At 37.4% G+C, this 20,534-nt stretch overlaps 2 protein-coding genes across 11 annotated transcripts in view; both read left to right on the forward strand.

Annotated features, from left to right (window-relative positions):
- The window catches only part of LRMDA (leucine rich melanocyte differentiation associated), a 669,624-nt gene that overhangs the window by 272,730 nt on the left and 376,360 nt on the right, over positions 1-20,534 (forward strand).
- The window catches only part of LOC310902275 (uncharacterized protein), a 261,603-nt gene that overhangs the window by 224,982 nt on the left and 16,087 nt on the right, over positions 1-20,534 (forward strand). For 8 of the 10 annotated variants that reach the window (XR_014586596.1, XR_014586597.1, XR_014586598.1 and 5 more), the window contains one exon: positions 20,178-20,267. Coding sequence is in view for 1 of the 10 variants with exons in the window: in XM_083843532.1 (XP_083699658.1) it covers positions 19,936-20,091; positions 20,178-20,267 (246 nt within the window). In the remaining 9 variants the exon portion in view is untranslated. Of the gene's footprint in view, positions 1-19,935; positions 20,092-20,177; positions 20,268-20,534 lie in introns of all 10 variants that reach the window. The other 2 variants (XR_014586601.1, XM_083843532.1) reach the window with 1 other exon arrangement.

Below are 20,534 nucleotides of genomic sequence, written 5' to 3' on the forward strand. Positions count from 1 at the left end.
GGAGACACTTTGTTTATTTCTAGGACCTCTAGATCTCTCTCAGTCAATAAGGCCATTGCAGGTAGGTTGATTCTTAAATGTATTCCAAAAATCATGAACATAGCCAGGTAGTATAGTGCCCAGGATAACAGGCTGAACAGTGAAGAAAAAATAGAGTAGAGGTTTATAGGTGGCTTGAGGAAAAAGCAAGGACAGCAAGAAGCACTCAGATATATTCACCATAGTTAAATGTAGTAATGGAAATTGTCTGTTCTCTCCCTGATTCTGGTGCTCATTAAACCAGAGATGTTACTACTGAGTGCTGTAAATATGAAAGCCGTTGATTCTGCTTGCTGTGGGAATTAATAAACTATTTCAACTGAATTTTGGAAGCTGTTTCCAACTGGAGAAGGGTTTCAGTTTCTTTTACCTTTTTTTTTCTTTCTTATTTTTTCCTCTGTTATTTCATTGCTATGGTTAGGAAGCTAATGGAAAAAGACACTGGTACTCACCAGTATGCACAGTCTCATGCCTTGAAGGTTCAGCAAATTGCACCACAAAGACTGTCCTTTTGAATAAGGATTTTGAAAGATCCATCTGCTTTTGAAAAATAAATAGTGTTAGCAAACTAAATGACATCAGCTTTTAAAATTTTGAGTACAGAGTACAGAATACTTTCTCTAATCTGCTGTTTTTGTCTGTCTTGAGCTTTCAATGCCACTGCTGTATTGAAAGCATTGAAGTTTTCATCCTGGCCAGATAGAAAATTGCAGTGGGAGTAGGACAGTGTGGGTGCCGTCTGGGGCTTGCCTCTGCGAGGGTGGTGCCTGGCCGCTCCTGCTGGCCTAACTGCTGGCGAAGGTGAGGTACTTTGAAGGGAGGCATGTTTTCACCTAGTGTGGTAGAACCTCCTTCAGCAAACATACCATCATGCTGTCCTGACCATGTCTATACCACAGGTTTCAATGGCGTGGCTGTCATATTTTCTTTTCTCCCACTCTTCCATCTCAGCTGTGTTAACAAAACTTTGCAACTGCTTTCAATGAATGCAGCTTCTTGTGTGTCTGTACTTCGAATTCACTGCTGAAAGACCCAGTTTTCTCAGTGGCTTAATTTTTTTTTTTTTTTTCGTTTAGAGATGGATAGAAACTGAATTAATATTATGGTAAAACAAATGGAAAAATTTAATGGGGCAAGTGAATATTAGGAGGTGGGGAAATCCCTTTCCTGAGGCTACCAGTATGTATTGGAAACAAGTACAAGGAGATGAGCATAAATGAACGAATACATAAATAAGGTTAAACTAGATAACAAGATACCCTTTTGTCAAGAAGCAGTAGTTTGTATGGTGACAGCTCTAGCCCACAACGACAGATCAAAAAACTGTAAGTCTGATTGGCCATAGCAACTTTGAATTTTGGAAAAATTATTGCCTCTTTTGCATTAACCCAATCCTGATTTACAGTGACCATGTAGACATTGCTACAGCCTGGTTTTCTTCTAGCTGCATGTGCTATTCAAAGGATGAGTTTGAAATTCAATGTTGTGCAAATGCGGTGGGTTTCTATACTGCTGTAAGTTTTTTGCCCCCCGATTTTAATCTATTGAAAGTTGTTGTAAGCAGTGGAGCTATTCAGCAGTGTTTTGTTTTTTTTTTTTAAATGCCTGTCTGTCCTTGTTAATTAGAAGTGTACATATTGGGAAATTAACTATGAAATACTAAAAATGATAAATTATTTCTTATTTGAAAGTATAAATTAAAGGTTTAGTGTATATAAAATTTGTCATGTTTAATTGCAAGTTCAATTAAAATTCAGGATAATGATGATTTATACAGGTTTCTGTGTAATTTGATATTCATTAGCTTAGCCAGACACATGCTGATATTAGCTCGTTAATTATGTTTCCTTTTGTTGAAAGCAGCCTTGTGAAAGCAATCTGCTCAAAGTTTTTAAACTCATTCTGCTAAATGAATATTTGGCAGCTGTTCATGTTATTGAGATGGTCACTGTGGCTTCACTTCACTCATATAGCATCAATCATACCCACCATATGACAAACAAGGGTTTCTCGTTACAAACCCATTTATGAAGGTTATGGTTGACATTAAAGAGCTATTGCATGGCAGTATGATATTGCTTTACAGTAACTTTAGAGTTAGCTATGGCTAGAAGTAGCCTCTCCCACACAGCGGATACAGATTAGAAATGGAGGAGGAAAGGAAGCAGTCTGAAATGTAATTCAGCCAGTATCTGAAGTGCTTTCACATCTTTGGAATGAGGAAGGCAAGTTACTCAATGCTGTAAAAGTTGTGAGACATTCATATATAAAAAGCAACATGTGTAGCCTTCTGTGGTGTTAGTGTCATGCTCTTCAGGTGTTTTTTAACACTCTGCGAAGTGGAACTGACCTGAATAATTTTAGAGAGAGATGCCAGAGAGAGCTGCATCCCAACTGGCCGTAATTTCCTGAGGAGGGAGGCCAGCCCCTGGGGAGGAACTGGCCCAGTTCTGGAGGCCTCCAGCCTTTGCATTAAGTAATTTCACAGAGGTGCCAAGGCTGTGGGGGGTTGAGCAGCTTAACATTTCAAGATCACTAGAGATTTTTATCTGAAAATATTTGAGGTAAGTGCATATACTGCTTAATGAAAAGACAAGTTTAGCTTTCAAGGATTGATGGCATGAAGTTATAATACTTTTGTTTCTACTAAGAAGAAAATGCGACAAATGTACTGAGGGCTGTGGCACTCAAAAGGAGTAATTGTTTCTCTTGGTGTTTGCTATAGGAGTATATATGTACCTTTCTTTCAGAGTGCTGTCTAGCCTTTCTCCTTTTCGTTAGTGTCATGGACCTGCTCAGTTTCTGCTTCTCAGATCAGGGAAGGGGTGACAGCTGCCTAAATCAACAGATATTCTTCCCATCCCCCAAACCTTTTTGTGAAGTGCTGTCCATGAACTCACTTTATTCTAAGATGAGTTTTAGAGTGATTCCTCTTACTAACCCAATTCCTGGCTCTACACAGCACCACCGCAAAACCAAACCATGTGTCTGACAGCAATGTCCAAACACTGCTTGAACTCTGTTAGGCTCAGTGCTGTGACCACTTCCCTGAGGATCCTGTCCCAGTGCCTGACCATCCTCTCAGTGAAGAACCTTTCCCTAACACCCAGCCTGACCGTCCCCTGTCCCAGCTCCATGCCGTTCCCTCGGGTCCTGTCGCTGTCCCCAGAGAGCAGAGCTCAGCGCCTGCCCCTCCACTCCCCTCGTGAGGGAGCTGCAGGCCGCCATGAGGCCTCCCCTCAGTCTCCTCCTCTCTGGGTGGAACAAACCCAGGGTGCTCAGCTGCTCCTCATACGTCTTGCCCTCTAGACCCTTCACCATACTTGTAGCCCTCCTTTGGATGCTCTCTAATAGTTTTATGTCCTTTTTATATTGTGGTACCCAAAAGCACTTGATCCAGCGCTTGGTCTCATCAAACTTCCCCTCTAAAAGGGCATTTTATTTTATTAAGTCCACTGGAAAATTTACTTGTTATTCTGCCTTTGCTTAGACCAAGACATGAATACGCAGTGGCTTTATGTTGCGTTGGTGGTGGGTAAATCACCCTTATTTGTCGGCTGAAGGAGCTTCTCTCATCTGTGGTTATTTTTCTTACAACAGCTCAGCTTGGTTAGCATAAAAGTTATTCTTACATCTGTCCGTTAGCACTACACCACTATACAAGAAAGCTAGTAAAGTCTTTTTGACAAGACACTTCATCATTATGGGTTCTCTTGGAGGTATAGTTTCTGAGGTTACAGAGCCAGTTGTGTTTCTGTAGGCAATATGCTGGTAGCTACTGTAGGTTTCAAAGAAGAGCTTCAATGTGAGAAGCACATGTGATAGAACAGGTTTGCAAATCAGGAAATTGAAATGATTTCAAAACCTTTAAACGAGGTAAAAATTTTGCAGAGATGATAGGAATTTCTTAAGGTTCTTTTCCTGACCCTGCCAAGTGCCTGCCTTCAGTTTGTTTGTTCAGTTCAGTTTTTTCTTGAGATATGAAACAGCTGCTTTGAAAATGAAAGTAATTTGTTTTCTGTAATTGCCCCATATTCTTTTGACTGGATTGAAGATTGTTTCAGGGCTTCAATTTGATAAAGAATTAAGTATGTCTGGGGCTTGGACCCACTCAACTGATAGGAGAAACTTAGATGCATGCAGCAGTTTTGAGGGTTGCTGGTTTTTAGGTGTGCACATAGTGCATTTTCTCCTGTTCAACTATAGGAGTACATGCTTTATTTCAAATTTTATATAATAAAAATATGATTAAAATGATAAATATTTTTTCTTTGTTATTTCACTGTGGAAAAAAAGCTGTTAGGGCTCTGTTATGAATTGCTGCATGCAGTTCCTCTAAATCCCATATCCTTTATGAGGAAGGAATAGTTGCGTGCATTTGATTTGTATGTCCATCCTTTATTGATTCTCAAATGCCCACGAGGAAACAAGAAGATGTAATTCTAAGTAAGCATGGGGACCAGATCTGTTGGTTCTACCTGCCATTTTCAACATAGCTCTTTTGAGTAGAATCACACTTAAATGTCTGTTTGACAGCATTTTGATGAGACAAGACAAAACAATTTCCCAATCAAGTAGTGCGCAATATTTTAGGAAATGTTTTGGAACAAGTTTTGAATTCTTTTTCTTCTTCTAATTTAAATTGAATTTGCTTTGTAGAAAAAGGGGATAATTCTCTGGATTTTGGCATTGTTTTTCCTGGTGTTTCAGAAGTTTAATTTGAAGTTGGGCCAGTGTGGGGAAATTTTATTTTATTTTTTTCCAAAGAAATAACAATTAGCAGTTAGAATTCTTAATATACATATGTATATATATATTAAATATTTTCCAGTGGCTTGTAAAGCCAGGTGTTTTTTAATATTGTTGTATGTTTTTGTGTGTCTGTGTATTGTATTTAAGTGAATTAATTTCAATTCTACTATAGAATAATACTGTTACAAATTATGCAGTAGTCTGGCTATATTATTTGCCGCTTTTTTGATTCTCAAGATTTTATTAATTTTAACATAAACCAAAAGGAAGTATCCCACTGATTGTAAGTGACAGCAACATTTTTATAGAAGCACCTGAAAAAGCACTGAAGGTCTTTACGAAAACTTTTCATCCTCAGGTGCAAAACAGTGCCAGTAACTGCTTGTTGAGCAAACCTTTGTCAGCTTTTTGTCGCAATACATTGTTGGGTAATAGTTTTAAAATTATTTATGGAATGGAATCCCAGCTGTACTGAAAATACCATCATTTAATATGTTGTCTGTGATTCTCATTAGCTCTTTTTGCCTAAGGGTTATGAAGAGAACAAAGGTTTGGCTGTATGTCTAAGACTGAGCATTACATAAAATTTTTGTATGAGGACTTGTTGACCTTATGTAAAGTTATCTCTTTGAGAAGCTCTTTATATTACGTCTGTAGTTGCTACAGAAGTTGCCCAAACCTAGCAATAGGCAGCATGCCCTGGTGCAATGCATTTCTGAAATTTGGCCTCTAAATGGGTGTATTGACTTACTGCAAAGCTGACATCTAGAACAGTACAGAAATAACGATCAATTAAGTGAATCTCCATCTATTTAAAAAGCAGAAGTTGATGTATTTTACATAAATGTAACATGCGCCAGCTTATATGAAATATGGGAATTCTATTATTCCATGCAACATCGTACTTTCTATACTGATTGCTATTAAAAATAGTAGCCTTCAGTTAAAAATATTTCTTCTGTAACATCCACACCTTATTTGAGTTTATAATTTTTTCCTTTCAATACCTGTTCTTTGCGTGTTACCCTCTTTATTTCACCTTAAACGGGAACATTTAGATATTGTAAAAAACATTGGGCTGATCTAGTATATTCAACCTAGAACATCGCTCAAGTGACACTACCTGATATTTTGCATCTGGTGGTGTTCTTGGAAAAGGCAGACTCGAGCAACAGCAAGTTATGGTTGCTGTCTGCTTGTGTGAATGGCTGACTCAGCAGCATGGGGATAGTTTGACTTTGATAAGACAAAATCCTACTATTACGCTTCTCCTCAGGGATAGCTGCCCTTCTCCATCAAGAAGACAGCCATTCAGCTAGAAATTTACCACAATCACTTTACTAGTTTAAATTTCAGGTGGGACTAGAATTGATGGTGTTGAGGGCAGAGGCTCAGAGCCTTGAATCTTTATGCTTAAGTGAGTTAAGCAAAACGGCTGGCTCTGAAGAAGTCTCTGCGTTTCTTTTTAACAGCTAGACAATAGGATAAATGAGGAAGGAAAAATGCAGTCACTATTTGGAGGTGGGAAAAGACATTTAAAATCTTTTAATGATGAGAAACTGGATTCTAAATTATTCAATCCTGTTGAATCTTATCTGTGTGTTTGTGTTACTATGTGATTGGCTTAAAAATAAGAAGCAGTAAACATATAGTTTCCATAGTAAGTAAAATTGTTGAAAAGAGCCTTAAATCTAAGGCTTAATCTACTATCTTGTAGAGATTAGATATCAATATATGTAGTAAACTGAAGTTGCACCTTTTTGTATTTAAGGAAAAACAAGTTCACTGAGATTAAAAGAAATAAAGCAAAACCAACCGGCACTTCCTATTAAGTGCCTGTCTCATGACAGATACTGATGCTCCTGTTTATATTCTTTCAGAAACCATACCCCCTCAGCTGGGTAGCCCACAGCTCTACAGAATCTTGCTTCAGTGTGTGTTCATTCGCACAAGAGATCAGTGGAACTTTCCTAATGCTATAATAATGTTCTTTGAGATATGTCTGTCTTTGAGATGCTGAGTATTCTTCACATTTTAAAATTGTCTAATTTGCTTTGCTTGTAAAACATTAAAAATGTTAGTGCAATGGAAGAATATCAGCAGAATACTAACATATTTAATTTTTATTTTATTTTTAATATAGTAATAAGTTCTAGTATTTTACCAGACTACTGCAGGAACACATTCTCATTTCAGTTTCTTCCCCAGCAGGTGTTTTACCTGAAAAACAGAAAGGGGAAACGAATCAACAGAGGGAAACAAACAAGTTGTCATTCAGTTTAACTGATTTTGTTGTTGTTGTAGTGATGCGCTTAGAAAGCTGTGGGAAGTTTCAAAGAGAGTGTTAGGGTAACTGGAGCTCCTGCTTGCACTGGATTGTTAGTTTTGTATTCTGGAAAATGTAATGTTTTTGAAGTAGTTCATGGCTTTTGTGAAGCAGAAATGTAGAATAGTACCTTTTTTTCCTTCTTTTATTTTTTTTTAATGGAAGGAAGAGGATATTTACTGTTTAGAGCACTACTGTGACCTGGAGTTATAGGCCATTGTGAAATTTGGGAGATTTCTGGTGGTGAGAAGATATCATCATTTTTCATCAGCATGTTGAAAGTACATTTTTCTCTGTCACCATCTTGCTGGTAGATGTGTGAATTTAATCTCTAAAAGAAGTGGCAGGAACTAAAAGGACATTAGTCTTTGTAATTCCAACTTGTTTACTCCGCCTTTAGAGCATCACCACTGATGAAAAGGGTGCAGTCTTATAAACACAGCTCTTCCTAGCACTCTGAGGGATGGCTGCTATTCATTGCCTTTAATCTGAAAATGGGTTAAAATCACTATATGTGGAGTGTAAATGGATGGGCATCTAATGACCCAATGCCATCTAGTCCCTATTATTTTCTAGTCTGTTTATGAGTGCATATATGTAAGATAACATGAGAGAGAAAAAAGTAAAAGCAGGTATTTGGTCATGGTGTCTGCGAGAGTATTTATCTATAATGTACCCAACTTCAGTACCCTTCCCAGCGGAGAGGTTTTAGAAACAGTATCTGTATCTCACCCCACAGTTTACCAGGGAAGATATGTTTGATTCTGTAAGTGATGGGCATGTTGTCTGGCATACGATCCAGCTGAAGTATCCTCACAGTGAAGGTCTGAAACAACCAGTTGTATGCAGTTGAATCAAACGAACTCAAAAGAAGACAAAGAAGTGGCAGGCATCAAGCTTTTGCATTGCTTTCACTGAAGCTGGATGCCTAAATGTTGGTGACCTTAAAAAACGTTTTTTTTGTTCATGACTCTCAGTTACTAGCTTCACATAGGAGTTGAAATTCTGAATATTTCTAAATGCCAAATTTAATGTAAGTTCTGGTAGTTTTTATGTTGCTGTGGAGCTATTATGTGCTCCACTATCAGTGGAACCTCTCTTATTGTTTATTTTTCTTCAGAGTAAGGATTCTGTAGATAATCAAGTGAGCAAATCTCCCTTTCTCAACTCCCCAGCTCTGTCTGGATGCCTTCAGTTTGTAGGTGGTGAATAGTGATGACTGTTCTTGTACTATGTCCAGACAGTATGAAATGGGTAATAGTGGCTATGCAATTGGTATTATAGTTGCTTCTTGGTTGAAAATAATTAAAGTACAGAGTATCATTAATGTCACTTCATCCTGGTTTATATTTTTCTCTTCAAATTTCTCCAAGTCGTAGTACAGCATCAAACTTAAAAGAGGACCTTTCACAGGACAGGACAATAGTTTCTTTAGCATCTTTTACGTAGAGATTAGCTTGCTCAGAGGCTCAGAAAATATGGTGTAAGGCAGTGATTCATGTTTGAGCAGAGGGGAGGACATGCTGAAATAAAAAACAAGAAGTGAAAATTTAATAATATAAAAATGTGCAGCGAGCAGTTGTGGAACGGAAGAGATGAAAGAAACAAAAGGAATAATGAAAGAAGCAGTTGTAGTGGAAAGCTGTCATGGATGGTAAAGGTCAGGGTCAGGTCCTAGATGAAAACTGTATTAGAGAAAGCAAGTCAAAAAACCTTTTATGCTGACTTGCAAATTTGAAAACATCCATAGCTCACTAAAGACGTTTAAAGAAGGCACAGTATCTTTAATGTGTTGCTCGGGTCAGAACCACTTTTTTTTTTTTTTTCAATGACATTAAATAAGAATGTTTTAGTGACATTAGATGAATGCAACTCTTGACGTACCTCAGGATGACTTTTGCTGGTTTTTTTTTTTTAATTATATTCACACATTTCCCATTTTTCTTATTGTGTTAGTTGTCTTTTTAAACAAAGCAAAACTTAACGTGAAATGAGTTAACATATCTGTTTATCTGAAAGTTCTTCATACATTTCAGAAAATTTTCCTTTGGAAGGAAAGAAGGGGCGGAGGGATTTGGGCAGAGTAGCTCAGTGATATCTGATAGAACTGGGTGCAAGCTCATGCCCTGTGTGCTTTGCAGCGGTCATGTTTCCCGTGAATAGCATAACCAAAATCAGTGATGTATTAATCCATAGCGGCACTGAGCTAATACGATCATCTTGCAGGTAATGTATTACTTGATTGCGACTGGTAACGTAAGAGAAAGAAGTTTGGAGGCCTCTAATAATCATGATAGAGAACTTGGAAATAGAAATTCAATGTGTATGGTTCAGAATGGGAAGAATTGCTATTCAGGGAAACGTGATTAGGAGAATGAACATTTTTAAATCAAGTTGATATAGGATAGCACAAAGAATAATTTTTACCCGCTTTCTTGCAATGCTGCTGTAGTATGGGAAAACCATTCAGAATAAGATCATCTTAAATAGATCTACCAAAGACAAATCATGATAATCCATAATCAGATTAGCATTTCTAGATGAGCAGCTCTTTTTTGTTCACTGCTTTTGTTGGGGATTACCAGATATTGTTTCATTGTAAGGCAGCTGTGTTGAAGCTATTGAATGAACAGCTGTTGCTGGCTTCATTCAGTGGTGGCTCCTCACTTTAAATGCCTTCCAGAGGTCTGAAGTGTTATACTTTGCCCTTTACCATGCATTTAAAAAAAATAGCGTGGTGAGTGTGACATTTAACCTGAGGGTGATAGCTTAGGTGTACTAAACAACAGACTTATCTTTCTTGTTGTGGTCAAAACAGTAACTTCTCTGAGACACCTTTAGCTACATAAATTGTTTGCAATACTTACAGTAGGTTTCAATTGTATTGAATTGTCAAAGATGTATGATGATAACAAGGGTAACTGAGTGATCCTTGTGAAAGCATTGCTTCTCAATGACTGTTGCCTTTCCTCTTGCTACAAAGAGGAGCCCAGTTATGACTTGGCGAGACAAGGATTTAAAATCTCTGAGCTACCATGGTGTTAGGAAAAAAAAAAAAAGCCATTCAAAAATTTGCCTTTCACATGCATCTGCGTTTTCTCAGCATTTTGGCAGCTTGATGAACTTGACATTTATAACTGTCTATTTATATTGATTTATCTTCATGTATGTAAGAATGCAAGCCTTTGTGTATAAACCACTGCATGGAGAGCACAGTGGTGCTTATTGCTGGACATGTCTCCTGATTATTGAGCCATTTCATCTGCCCTTCTACCCAGGTGCAGGGGAGAGAGACTAATTCTTACCTTGGTTTTTAAGCGTGCCTGTCTGAAATTGGTTGAGTCTTACGTGAAAGATATTCCTCAAGAGTATGTTATTCCTGTAGGGATTTTTTTAGTCCACCGAGAGAGACTCATTGTGGCATAGGACCAAGATGTAGGCCAAGTGGAAATACAGCAAAGTGATTTAATAGAAAAGGTAATTCCTATTCAAACTGGATGGTCCCTTATTCATTTCCTCGGATTATCATCAAATTTATGTCACCAGCAAAGGAGCTTTATTGAGTTTCACAGATATATTCCTTTTGCTTTCATTGTCATTAGTTGGCACACTGACATTTTCATATGTGTCTCAGCTAATGCCTCAAAATTACTCCATCTACAAATGTAACAATTGAACAGATAATTTTAATAAGATTCAGCTTGACTTCAGACTGCACTCCTTCCTTTCTTTATAGAATGCAAATTGTAACCTGTTTTTAAAGCCGTGCAATGCAGTGAACTTTAATGGGATTTGACAACATCATATTAAGCACAACAACTACGCATAATGTACCGAAAAATTGGACGTGAAATTGGAAACATAGCTGAGAACAAAGTAAATTTACATGGTTTGGTAGTTTGAATGTCTGATATCATATTCTCTCATGCAAGCTCCATAAAAAGCAAGGGATTTAACAATGGATATCAGCAGAAAGTGCTTTTAAAGTTAAAGCTGATGGATGGCTTGTCAAAAAAAATAATTGCATTGGTTGGAAAGTCGGGATGCGTGCTGAGGGGGAGAGAACAGGATATACAGAGAGGATGATGGGAAGTGACAGTGGTCTGTCAAGAAGCAGTGGCTGCCCAGAGAAGTGTGAAGCCAGAGCTATAAGGTGGCAGAGTAGAACAGGCTGTCAGAGCGGGAAAGTGGCTTTAATACCCTGAAAAGCAAAGGAATCCGCCTGTCAGCCTTGCTCAGCCGTGCTGAAAGAGGAAAAGAACATGGCATAAAGTTAGAGACATTAAATGGGAAAAAAAGAGAGGCCAACGAAAGCCGGTGAGGAGGGGTGGTGAGCTGTTATGTTTTTAAATAGACAAATGACACATTTCTAGGTGCAGCAAAAAAGCAAACTGTCTAAGAAATTTAGAACTGATTAGAGGCTTTTTTTTGAAAAAGAAATACAAGATGATCAGCATCTATTTCTGGCATTTTAAAATGTACCACATAGCCCTGTGACTTTCCCTTCACTTCCATCTTGTGTAACTGTACTGGCCCATCACAGCTCTGAGACGCAGAAATGGTTTTGTTATGGAAGCAGCTTGTCTTTATTTGTCCCTGTAAGCATTTGAAGAACTTGGTGCTGAGCCAAAATTAATCATTTCAGAGGTCTCTTTTTAGCCATTCATAAGGTATTTGCTTGTAACCTAACCAAAGAGTTTTTTATTTTTTCTTTTTAAATTGAGATTAATTTGGCTATGCATCGTTAGCATTTATACCTAGTATTATTGAAGTGCTACACAAACAGCAGCACCTATTGATTTAGAAGTTTTCCCACAAATGCTGGAAAATTTGTTTTAGATTGTAGAGAAAAATTGAGTAACTGTCACTACAACTTTTTTTATACAAATTTATCTTTTCAAATGCAGTTCCTAGTAATCATGTTACAAATATTTTAAGACGAAATTAACAAAAAAACCCACAAACTAAAGCATTAAAAACATTATATAGTATATATAGATGTATATTTGGGTATGATGTATATTTTGCTGTATAAGAAATGCATTAGAAACAGTCTATACTAAACTATTGCCTTAACTTTTGTGAAGAAATATTGTCCACTAGATAAATGCAATTAAAAGCAAGTGCACAGACATTCAGAAAATGGATTGTACATGTTAAGTTCTGGAATACATCTAGATCTTGAAACACACTGTTTACAATGGAAGCTGCAAGTAGATATTGTTAGGTAGATTTCAGCATCTCTTAGGATTTGACTCAGTTTATAATTGTGTTAGAAGTTATTAAATACAATCAAATTTCTGGATGTTGTTTCACAGAGCTTGTTCTGAATGCTGCTAAGGCTGTGTTTGAAATAAAATGTAAGTTAGCAGTTTTCACATGCAAAAGGAAACAAAGGTCACAGTTTTTGATTATAAGCACTTCTAGATTTTGGCTTATGTCTCATTTACAGTGACAAGCTAATTCAAATAAGGACGTATTAATGCTTCAGCCCATACATATTTTCATATTTTATTTCGCAGTGTGTTGAATGAGAGAATTCATTTTCCGTGTACAAATGCATATCATCTAATTAATAGAAAACAATTATGTCGTAATTGTAAGATAGAGGCTAAAAATCCATATAATTGGTTATTCTCACAGGATGCTGACTCCTTCTGTTAGTTTGAATATCACATGTCTGAAAATGTATTACATCCTGAAGTAGAAGGCCACTAGTTTAAGAAAAAGCTGATGTATGCTTTGGTACAAGTTCTTTGTTGAAATAACAGTAGGTAGACTATTGAGAATATATTTGCAAAAAGAAAAAAATCTAGAGTTTTGCTAGGAATTTTAAGCCTATTTGAAACAAAAATATGTATATTGAAAGATAACATTGTATACATTTGAAAATCAGCATGCTCTTTATCTTTTGGCAACATATTTAACATAGAACGTCTATGTTCTGGAATTGGGTGATGGCCCCAACTCTTAAGGTTCGTAATGCTGAACCTAAGGGGAGCATGTTGTTTTTTTTTATGGGTGCAATTTAAAATTACATAATGAAAAAAAAATAATATGAATCTTCGCTTCTCCCTTCTTACATTAGTACCTAACGTAAAGTTGCAAAACTAAATAAATTAGGAAATTACAGCAACTCGTGCCTTTTATGTCTGGATATTTTGTGAGCTTCTAAATAGGAGATGATCTTACCTTTTCTTTATCCAGGCAATTTTTTATACCATTTTTTGCTGGTGCATGTGAATACATTACAATATGTATCGACTAAGCAAATGCAGGCATAAAAAAGCTCTCTACCTGGGCAAAATGAAAAAACAAACAAGATTCCAGCAGACTCTGAATAACAGCATTTGCCTGCCAAATAAGGTACTTGCTTTCTGCCCTTCTTTAAGCATTAGAAGTCCTAACTGGGAATGAAAAAAATGTGATAAAATGTGCCATATTTGTAAGACATAAAACAGCGATGTTAGAGATAGAACTGCGAACCTGTGCTTGCTTTTCCTTACTCCTTATAGATTCAAAAAACCTGTGCTGTTATTTGGAATATAGTGTTTTGTGTATTTAATAGCTCTTTTGGTTTGCAAATAACACCTCTTTGTGTCACTGCGTGGTTCCAGAAGGGTCACTGGATTTTTAGTTTAAAGAGATTGCTGCTGTTATCTGTAAATCTATTGCTTGGACAAGAATGGGATTGCATGATATGATTTAAAACAGTATCGCCTGTATTTTATCATTTTCACAAGGAAATGACCCCTTACCTTGTACAGATTAAATAAATAAATAAAACTTCTACTACAGAAAGCAGTAAACCTTCTGCCTTTGTTACCTCAGGAGTATCTGAATAAAATGTCTTATTAAGCAAGATATAAGGGCAATGAAGAGAAGTGTAAATCATATTAGTTGACATCTCAAGCTTGGAGCACCATATGTAGTGCTAGTAGTTATCTGTTTAGTAAAATGAATTTAATGAGAAATACAAATGCAGGTATTTAGATGGCTGCATTTTGGTAACTTAGATACCGGCTTCAAAAATTGGGTAATAATGCAGTATCACAGTGTTGTAAAGTACACGGGGAAATGCTGAAATCACTTTTTCCTGTCTGCAGCAAGGGCAGGTCTTAGTGAAGAGGAGCAAATACTGGAATAGCTTTTGTAGCTCCAAACCCAAAAGGGATTGGGGTTAACTCATAACATTGGTCATACATGGAGATTGCATTCATATTTAACTAGCATGTCCCAAGGTATTCAGTCACTGCTATGTGCTCACCTAAAAGGCTTGAATGCCAAAATCAGTGGTTAGGCTGAACTCTGAGAGGCCTTGATATACGTAATTTTGTAGAAACGTTGCATGTTTGTTATCTCGTGTAAGAATCCTGCTTATTTATAGGCAAATTTATTTTTTCCTTGTAAATTCCATTGACAGTGTAAAACTTGTTCCTTGGGATGTGTATCTTCTAGCCTGCTGGGAATCAATTTTCCAGACAGAACTGATGTTGGACCAAGATTAATATTGAAAATGCCCGAAGCCTCCATTGGTCTGGCTTTCCTGCTGATGTACCCACCCAAGATCCTTGTATGACTTGCATTTTCCAACATTATATTGATGAATTTCTATAATAATCTGTGGGATGTGTAGTTGCTTGCAAATAAGAAGTAGATAATTTAATTTCTTGTTTGAATGACTCCTGGTCAAATTATAACATGTGACACATCAAGCAATTTAAACCACATACGTCAAAGACCCCGCCTCTCATATCTCACTTTCTAAGTCTATGTGTACTTTGTTCTTTTCCTGAACCAAGTATACTAGTGGTGTCCAGGCGTTGTTGGGATTGACCAAGTGTATTAGTCTTCCTGAAGAAAACATGAGAAAAAAACAAACAAACAGTAACATGAAACCTGATTTGTACGTCTTTTTGGCTTTGGTAGGGAGCCAGAAACTATATAGAAAACCCATATTCATGGTGATCTAGTAGGCAGCAGGATTTTGAAGGCTTTCCAGCAGACTTCCTTTTGGAAAGATCTTGGAAGAGAATAGTTGCGTACTTTGCCTGACTTCAGGTTTTCACATTTTAGAAAGAAAGGATGGGAGGAGATGGCACTAAACTGTCTGTCTGTATCTGGGGTAAAGGATCAGGTTAACAGAAGTATGGAATGCTAATGGCAGGAGGTCTGCATGATGCTTGAACCTGGGTCTGTTGTCCTTGCAGCCTCAGGATCTCCAGACAGTAAGCACTCCTCCTGCTAATTATTACTGCTCAGGATTTTAGTCAAACTTACGGATCTGACCTCACATGAAGTGTTTTATCACACTGCGAAGTAGCAGTAGTAGGAGCTTGCTTCTTTTCTTTTTACTTTCTGAGAGAAATTACCTTTGCATGATGTGCAATGTTCTCTTTTCCCATTTGAGTTATTTAATGGGAAGTGGCTAGACTTACACGACGTGGGGTAATGTTTTTATAATAGAAGGAGCTTGGGATCAGTTTGTTGTAGTGAAGGGTGGTTTTTAGACCTTGGTGTAGTTATTTCTTTTTGTGCCCCTAAAAATCCGGGGGTGGGGATGCCTGATGGATACATGTTAGCTATTGACTCATCTCTAATCTGAGACAAGAAACAATAGAAAGAATCTGTTGCTTTTGTGGGTGGCTTTAATAAACTTCAGGCATTTTTTTTTAACCTAATACCCAGCAATGACAAAGGCAACTTAATAACATTGTTTGCAGGCCTGTTTGAAATATTAGTAGAGGGGATCGAAGCTGTGTGAATTTGTTCAACCAAACGTGACTGTAGCCGCATAAATAACAGATACTAACTTCCTTTTCTTTATTGAACAAGTCACGTCCTGAAGGCTTCTGTAAGTCACTATGAACCAATATTCTGCTTAGAAACTTGTTTTATTGTAATATAACTTTATATGACTTAAACCTTGTCAAAAAGGTCATGCAATCCATTCCTATTTTTGTTCCACCTTTTTTTTTTTAAACAGAAGTGATTTTTTTTTAAGAGTCCTTTTGTAACAGAACTGAATTTGCTATGCTAGATGCTTCTCCCACTTTTAGTATCTCTTTATTCTTAATACAGCAAAATGTTTTCTCGGGATAAGCATGTGCTCTCCTCTTTTTCCCCACTGGGAGCGTTGTGTTCCCCCTCTTTCCCCCCTCCAAAAAAAAATTTCATGTTTCCTTCAAGCAAGTGAGGACCCTAAAGATACAAGGGCATTGAAAAATAGAAAACTGGTCAAGATGGATGGCAAAAAACACCACGCATAAATAAAGTACCCCCTTCTTTCTCCCCTTCTCCCCCCTCCCAAAATGAACAATGATTGTGTGGTTGAAGACCTGGCTGAATAAGTGTGTCAGGTACTGATTGGAAGAATGATAAATGGAGTGACCTAACAAAGGATTGACTTCTCCAAAAGACAGGCCTTTTTTAATGGATGGAAAGGGAGGAAGCCTCATTTAGAAGGGAAAGGCTGTTGGCAGTGCAGATATGACAAAGGGGAAGTCGACAACCATTGATTTACGTTCGGGAATGACAGTTGAAAAATTCAACAATAATCATGACAAATGAGAAGCGATGCAGTCAGAGGAAAAAATGCCAATACGTTAAGCCTGAGAAGAAATGCCAAGGTCACAAAGAAAGGTTCCCAAACTTCTGCTTTTGACAACCTTAATGGAAATATTGGAAAAGATGGGGTACAGGTTAAAAGGTATGGTTTGGAATGAGGAATTGTAGGCGATGCTAATTAGAGTTTGTTCTTTAAAAGGAGGTTGTGTGCGTTGCCTACGGTAGTGTTGAGGCGAACTGACCATTAACAGACTGTTATCCTCCAGAGTATCATTTTTTTCTCAAGGAACTGCTGAAATAAATTAATAGCAACAGGCAAACAAGCATGCTCATTTTAAAATATGTTGCTGTTCACTGGATGAAGCAAATCTGTAGATTTTCACCCAGGTCTTATGCATACTATATAACTTATTTACTGTGATACTTCAAATTATTTTTTAATACAAGATTGCAGAAGATTTAGGCTGTTGGGTCAGATCTGAACAAACCAGTCTGGCATCTGAAAGCTCTTACTTTAATAAACGCAAGTCTAAACACAGTAGCATAATCTTACATTGAAGAGGTTTTTAAATAAAGGGTCCTGTTTATTTTTTTTATTTCACTTTGTTGAAGCAATGTTTATGGAATGGGCAGATCATGTGTATAAAATATTTTTTTTTTTGTAGAACATTAGGTTTACCTTACATTATTAAGTAATTTACAAACCTGGAATATGCAGATAGTCACTAGTGTGACGAAATGTGCAGGTCTCTGTTTACTTGGAAATCTTAGAAAATAATGCTGGTGCTAGAAACATGCCTGCCTACTGTATCCTAGTATCCTAGGAAGGCAGTGAATGTCAAAAAACTGTTTAATTTGTGTGATATTGAGTGGCATGAATTGCTTTCACATGTCTTAATTTGCAAATATTCCATGCTATTGATTTAAAAAAAAATAGATTTAATCCTCCCCAGCAACACCACTTTTAGATTGGGATAAAAAGGGAAAATTTCTTAATTAGAAGGAATGATTGGCTTTATAATAGCTCATTATCATAGTAGCTCTTTCAAACTAAACTCATTTCAAACTCCTGATTTGTAAAGGGTTAAGCCTTTGTAAAGGGTTAAGCCTTCATACAGAAGTACTAATTTAGCATGCAGTGGTCATTTTAATCTTACATGTGCTGAAGAAGGTTATACATTTAAAAACAAATTTGAAATACAGCCTGGGCAAATAATAAATAAATGGGGAGTGGAGGGAGGAGTGTGTGTGTGTGTGGGGGGGGGGGGGACACAAGGAGATGAACAAAATAGCCCCAAAAGATTATAAATTGCTAAGATCTGTTATTTGAGGTAAACCCGGTTCTACAATGGGGTTTTACTAGTCCACTTATACCTGGAGCTGCAAAGTGGAATATAAGGAAACCAGCCTCTTTAGATTAAACATTTTCTAATCAGCTTTATCACTCATCTGAATTTATCTTATTTGAGGAAAATGCCAATATATTAGCGAGCATATATGATACACAAGGTGACCCTACCAACTTAATGACATAATACATTATCCTTAATGAAGTCAATATCTTGTCTTTTAGCTGTCTGTCTATTGGGGCGATTAATTGCAGTGTCATTAAAGTTAGCTCTCTTTTCATTTGAGCTTGACAAGTCGCATAAAACTAATGTTCTTAGTTATCAGCCACTGGAATAGGATGGAGGATGGAGGAAATTGTAGGACAAATAAGGGGGTACTGCAACAGCTAACTTGAAGGAATTTTTCCAATGACTGTTTTCCAAGCTTTCTATTGCCAACTCTGCACGAATAGTTAAAATGTTTGAAACAGAATTATCTGGTTTGGGGTTTTGCTTCTGTGTATTGAGCTTGAATGAGATCGTAATGAACAGCAAACTATCGGAAGCCACTGTGTTATTAAGACATCAGGACTGAAAAATTTACAGAAATAGCCCCATGAGTAAAGTTAAATGAGATTACCTATCTGAAGTTAATGCAATAAACAATATAAAAATATGTATTTTTCTCTTACTGTAGAGCTTCTTATTTATCAGAGTATGAAAGAAATATACAGCAATTTAGGAAACGAGTTTATGTGAAATAATGGGTTTGCATCTTTGATAAGCAAGACTCAGTCACTAGTGATGATAGCAATGAAGCTCTGGTGCCCAGTGCTAATTGTAGCACAAAAGCATCACTCCCTGCCTTCCCCCTACCTCTGAAACTACAAGACAGGATGGCTGTAATTTACAGTGTGTTATCTTTGTCTATAGCGGCAAGATGATATGAAGTAAATCAAGGTACGAGTAATGAAAGACTGAAAATTTATTCCTTGGAGCACACTTTAAAGTGTAGTATCTGTTATAGTGGCACTGCCTGAAGACCCTGAAATGAGACTTGGATGAAGGGCAATAAAGAAGCATAGAGGCTCATGTTAATGTTGTTTGTCTGAGGTTAGTAATTGGGTTCCACTGATGAGTTGTGTGAAGACAAAGTGAGAATCCTAGCAAGTATTGTAAATCTTACATTGTTGGAACAAGAAGCAATCCTAACAAATATTGATCCTTCCTGTGCCCAGAGGCGAGGAAGAAAGCAGCATGCTGCTGAGCCAGTGTTGTTTCAATAGCACCAATTACCTTAGTGAGGCTAGTGCTCTGCATGAAATCCCACCAGGCCCACAAATTGTGAATTATCAATGATTAGGCTTTTTAGATATATCCCCTAAAATCATGCCAGGTTAGCTTTCTGTATCAATTCTCCTTTCAGTCCCCAAAATGTATTTCTCAAGCCTTTATTTTCAGCTTTTAAAATGCTCTGGATAGGTTTCCAGTATGTCTTATGCACTTAATCGTTTCCCTCTCACATACAATCAATCCCTCCCCCAGGGCCACCCCCCCAAAAAGAGAAGGGGCGGATCTCCCAGCACTTGAAAATATTCTTGGCAATGTTTAGTGAAGGTTTGTTTAACTTGTATTTTTTTTGTTTTGTTTTTGATTTACATTAACTACTTGAAAATACATTGAGACAGGTTTAAAGGCTTATTTTAATAAAAACTCACTTTCTGCACCTCAAACTTCTGTGTACTTTTGATTCTCAATTCAAATTCCTCCTAGAGAAAACTCTCAATCATTATTATGCAATTTACAAAATTACAGTGTGCTAAAAAAAATTGATGTTTGACTCTAAATTCATATGTAGTTAAATGCCTCTGCTTCCTCACTTGCTTTCTGTCTCATCTCATTTGGGGTTATCTGTCCATACAGAGTGAGGCTGATAAAATGCTGTATGAAGGACAGACTTCTGGTGGTGCAGGAGGTGCCAATACCAGTCTGGAGGTTCAAACCTGGGATGGAGCATTGTGACATGGTCCTGTCCTGGAGAGCCTGGGGCCACTGGGGCAGAGAGAGGGCGAGTCTGAGGTTGGCAGCAGGCACAGGACAAGATGCTTCTCCTGCCATTTTCTAGTTTTGTGCTCTATCTACTGGATCATGCTTATGTCTTATAGGGTACTTGTGATTATTGATGATTTTAGAAGCTTTACAGAAGACACACTGAGAGTCTCAGCTACACCGAGTGAAAAGGAAGGCTTATTAAGGTAGTACACTAAAATATATAATTGATGCTGCTTTGTTACTTGATGGGCAGACTGGGAGGTTAGCTCCTAAGCCAGCCTATTCTCTGGGGGGATACACTGCAGTGTGACAGACCTCCTGGCAGAACCTCTCCTCAGAAAGGACTCATCTGTTTTGTGCAGAGGAGTAGCCTACCTCTGCACTACTTCACCTTTTTCTCCACTGCTGCCAATTTTACTTATACCTTCTCCCACATTACCTTTCCTGTTTTTCTTATACTTCCGAGTTTT

This window comes from Anser anser (assembly GCF_964211835.1).
Source record: "Anser anser genome assembly, chromosome: 7".
NCBI lineage: Eukaryota > Metazoa > Chordata > Aves > Anseriformes > Anatidae > Anser > Anser anser.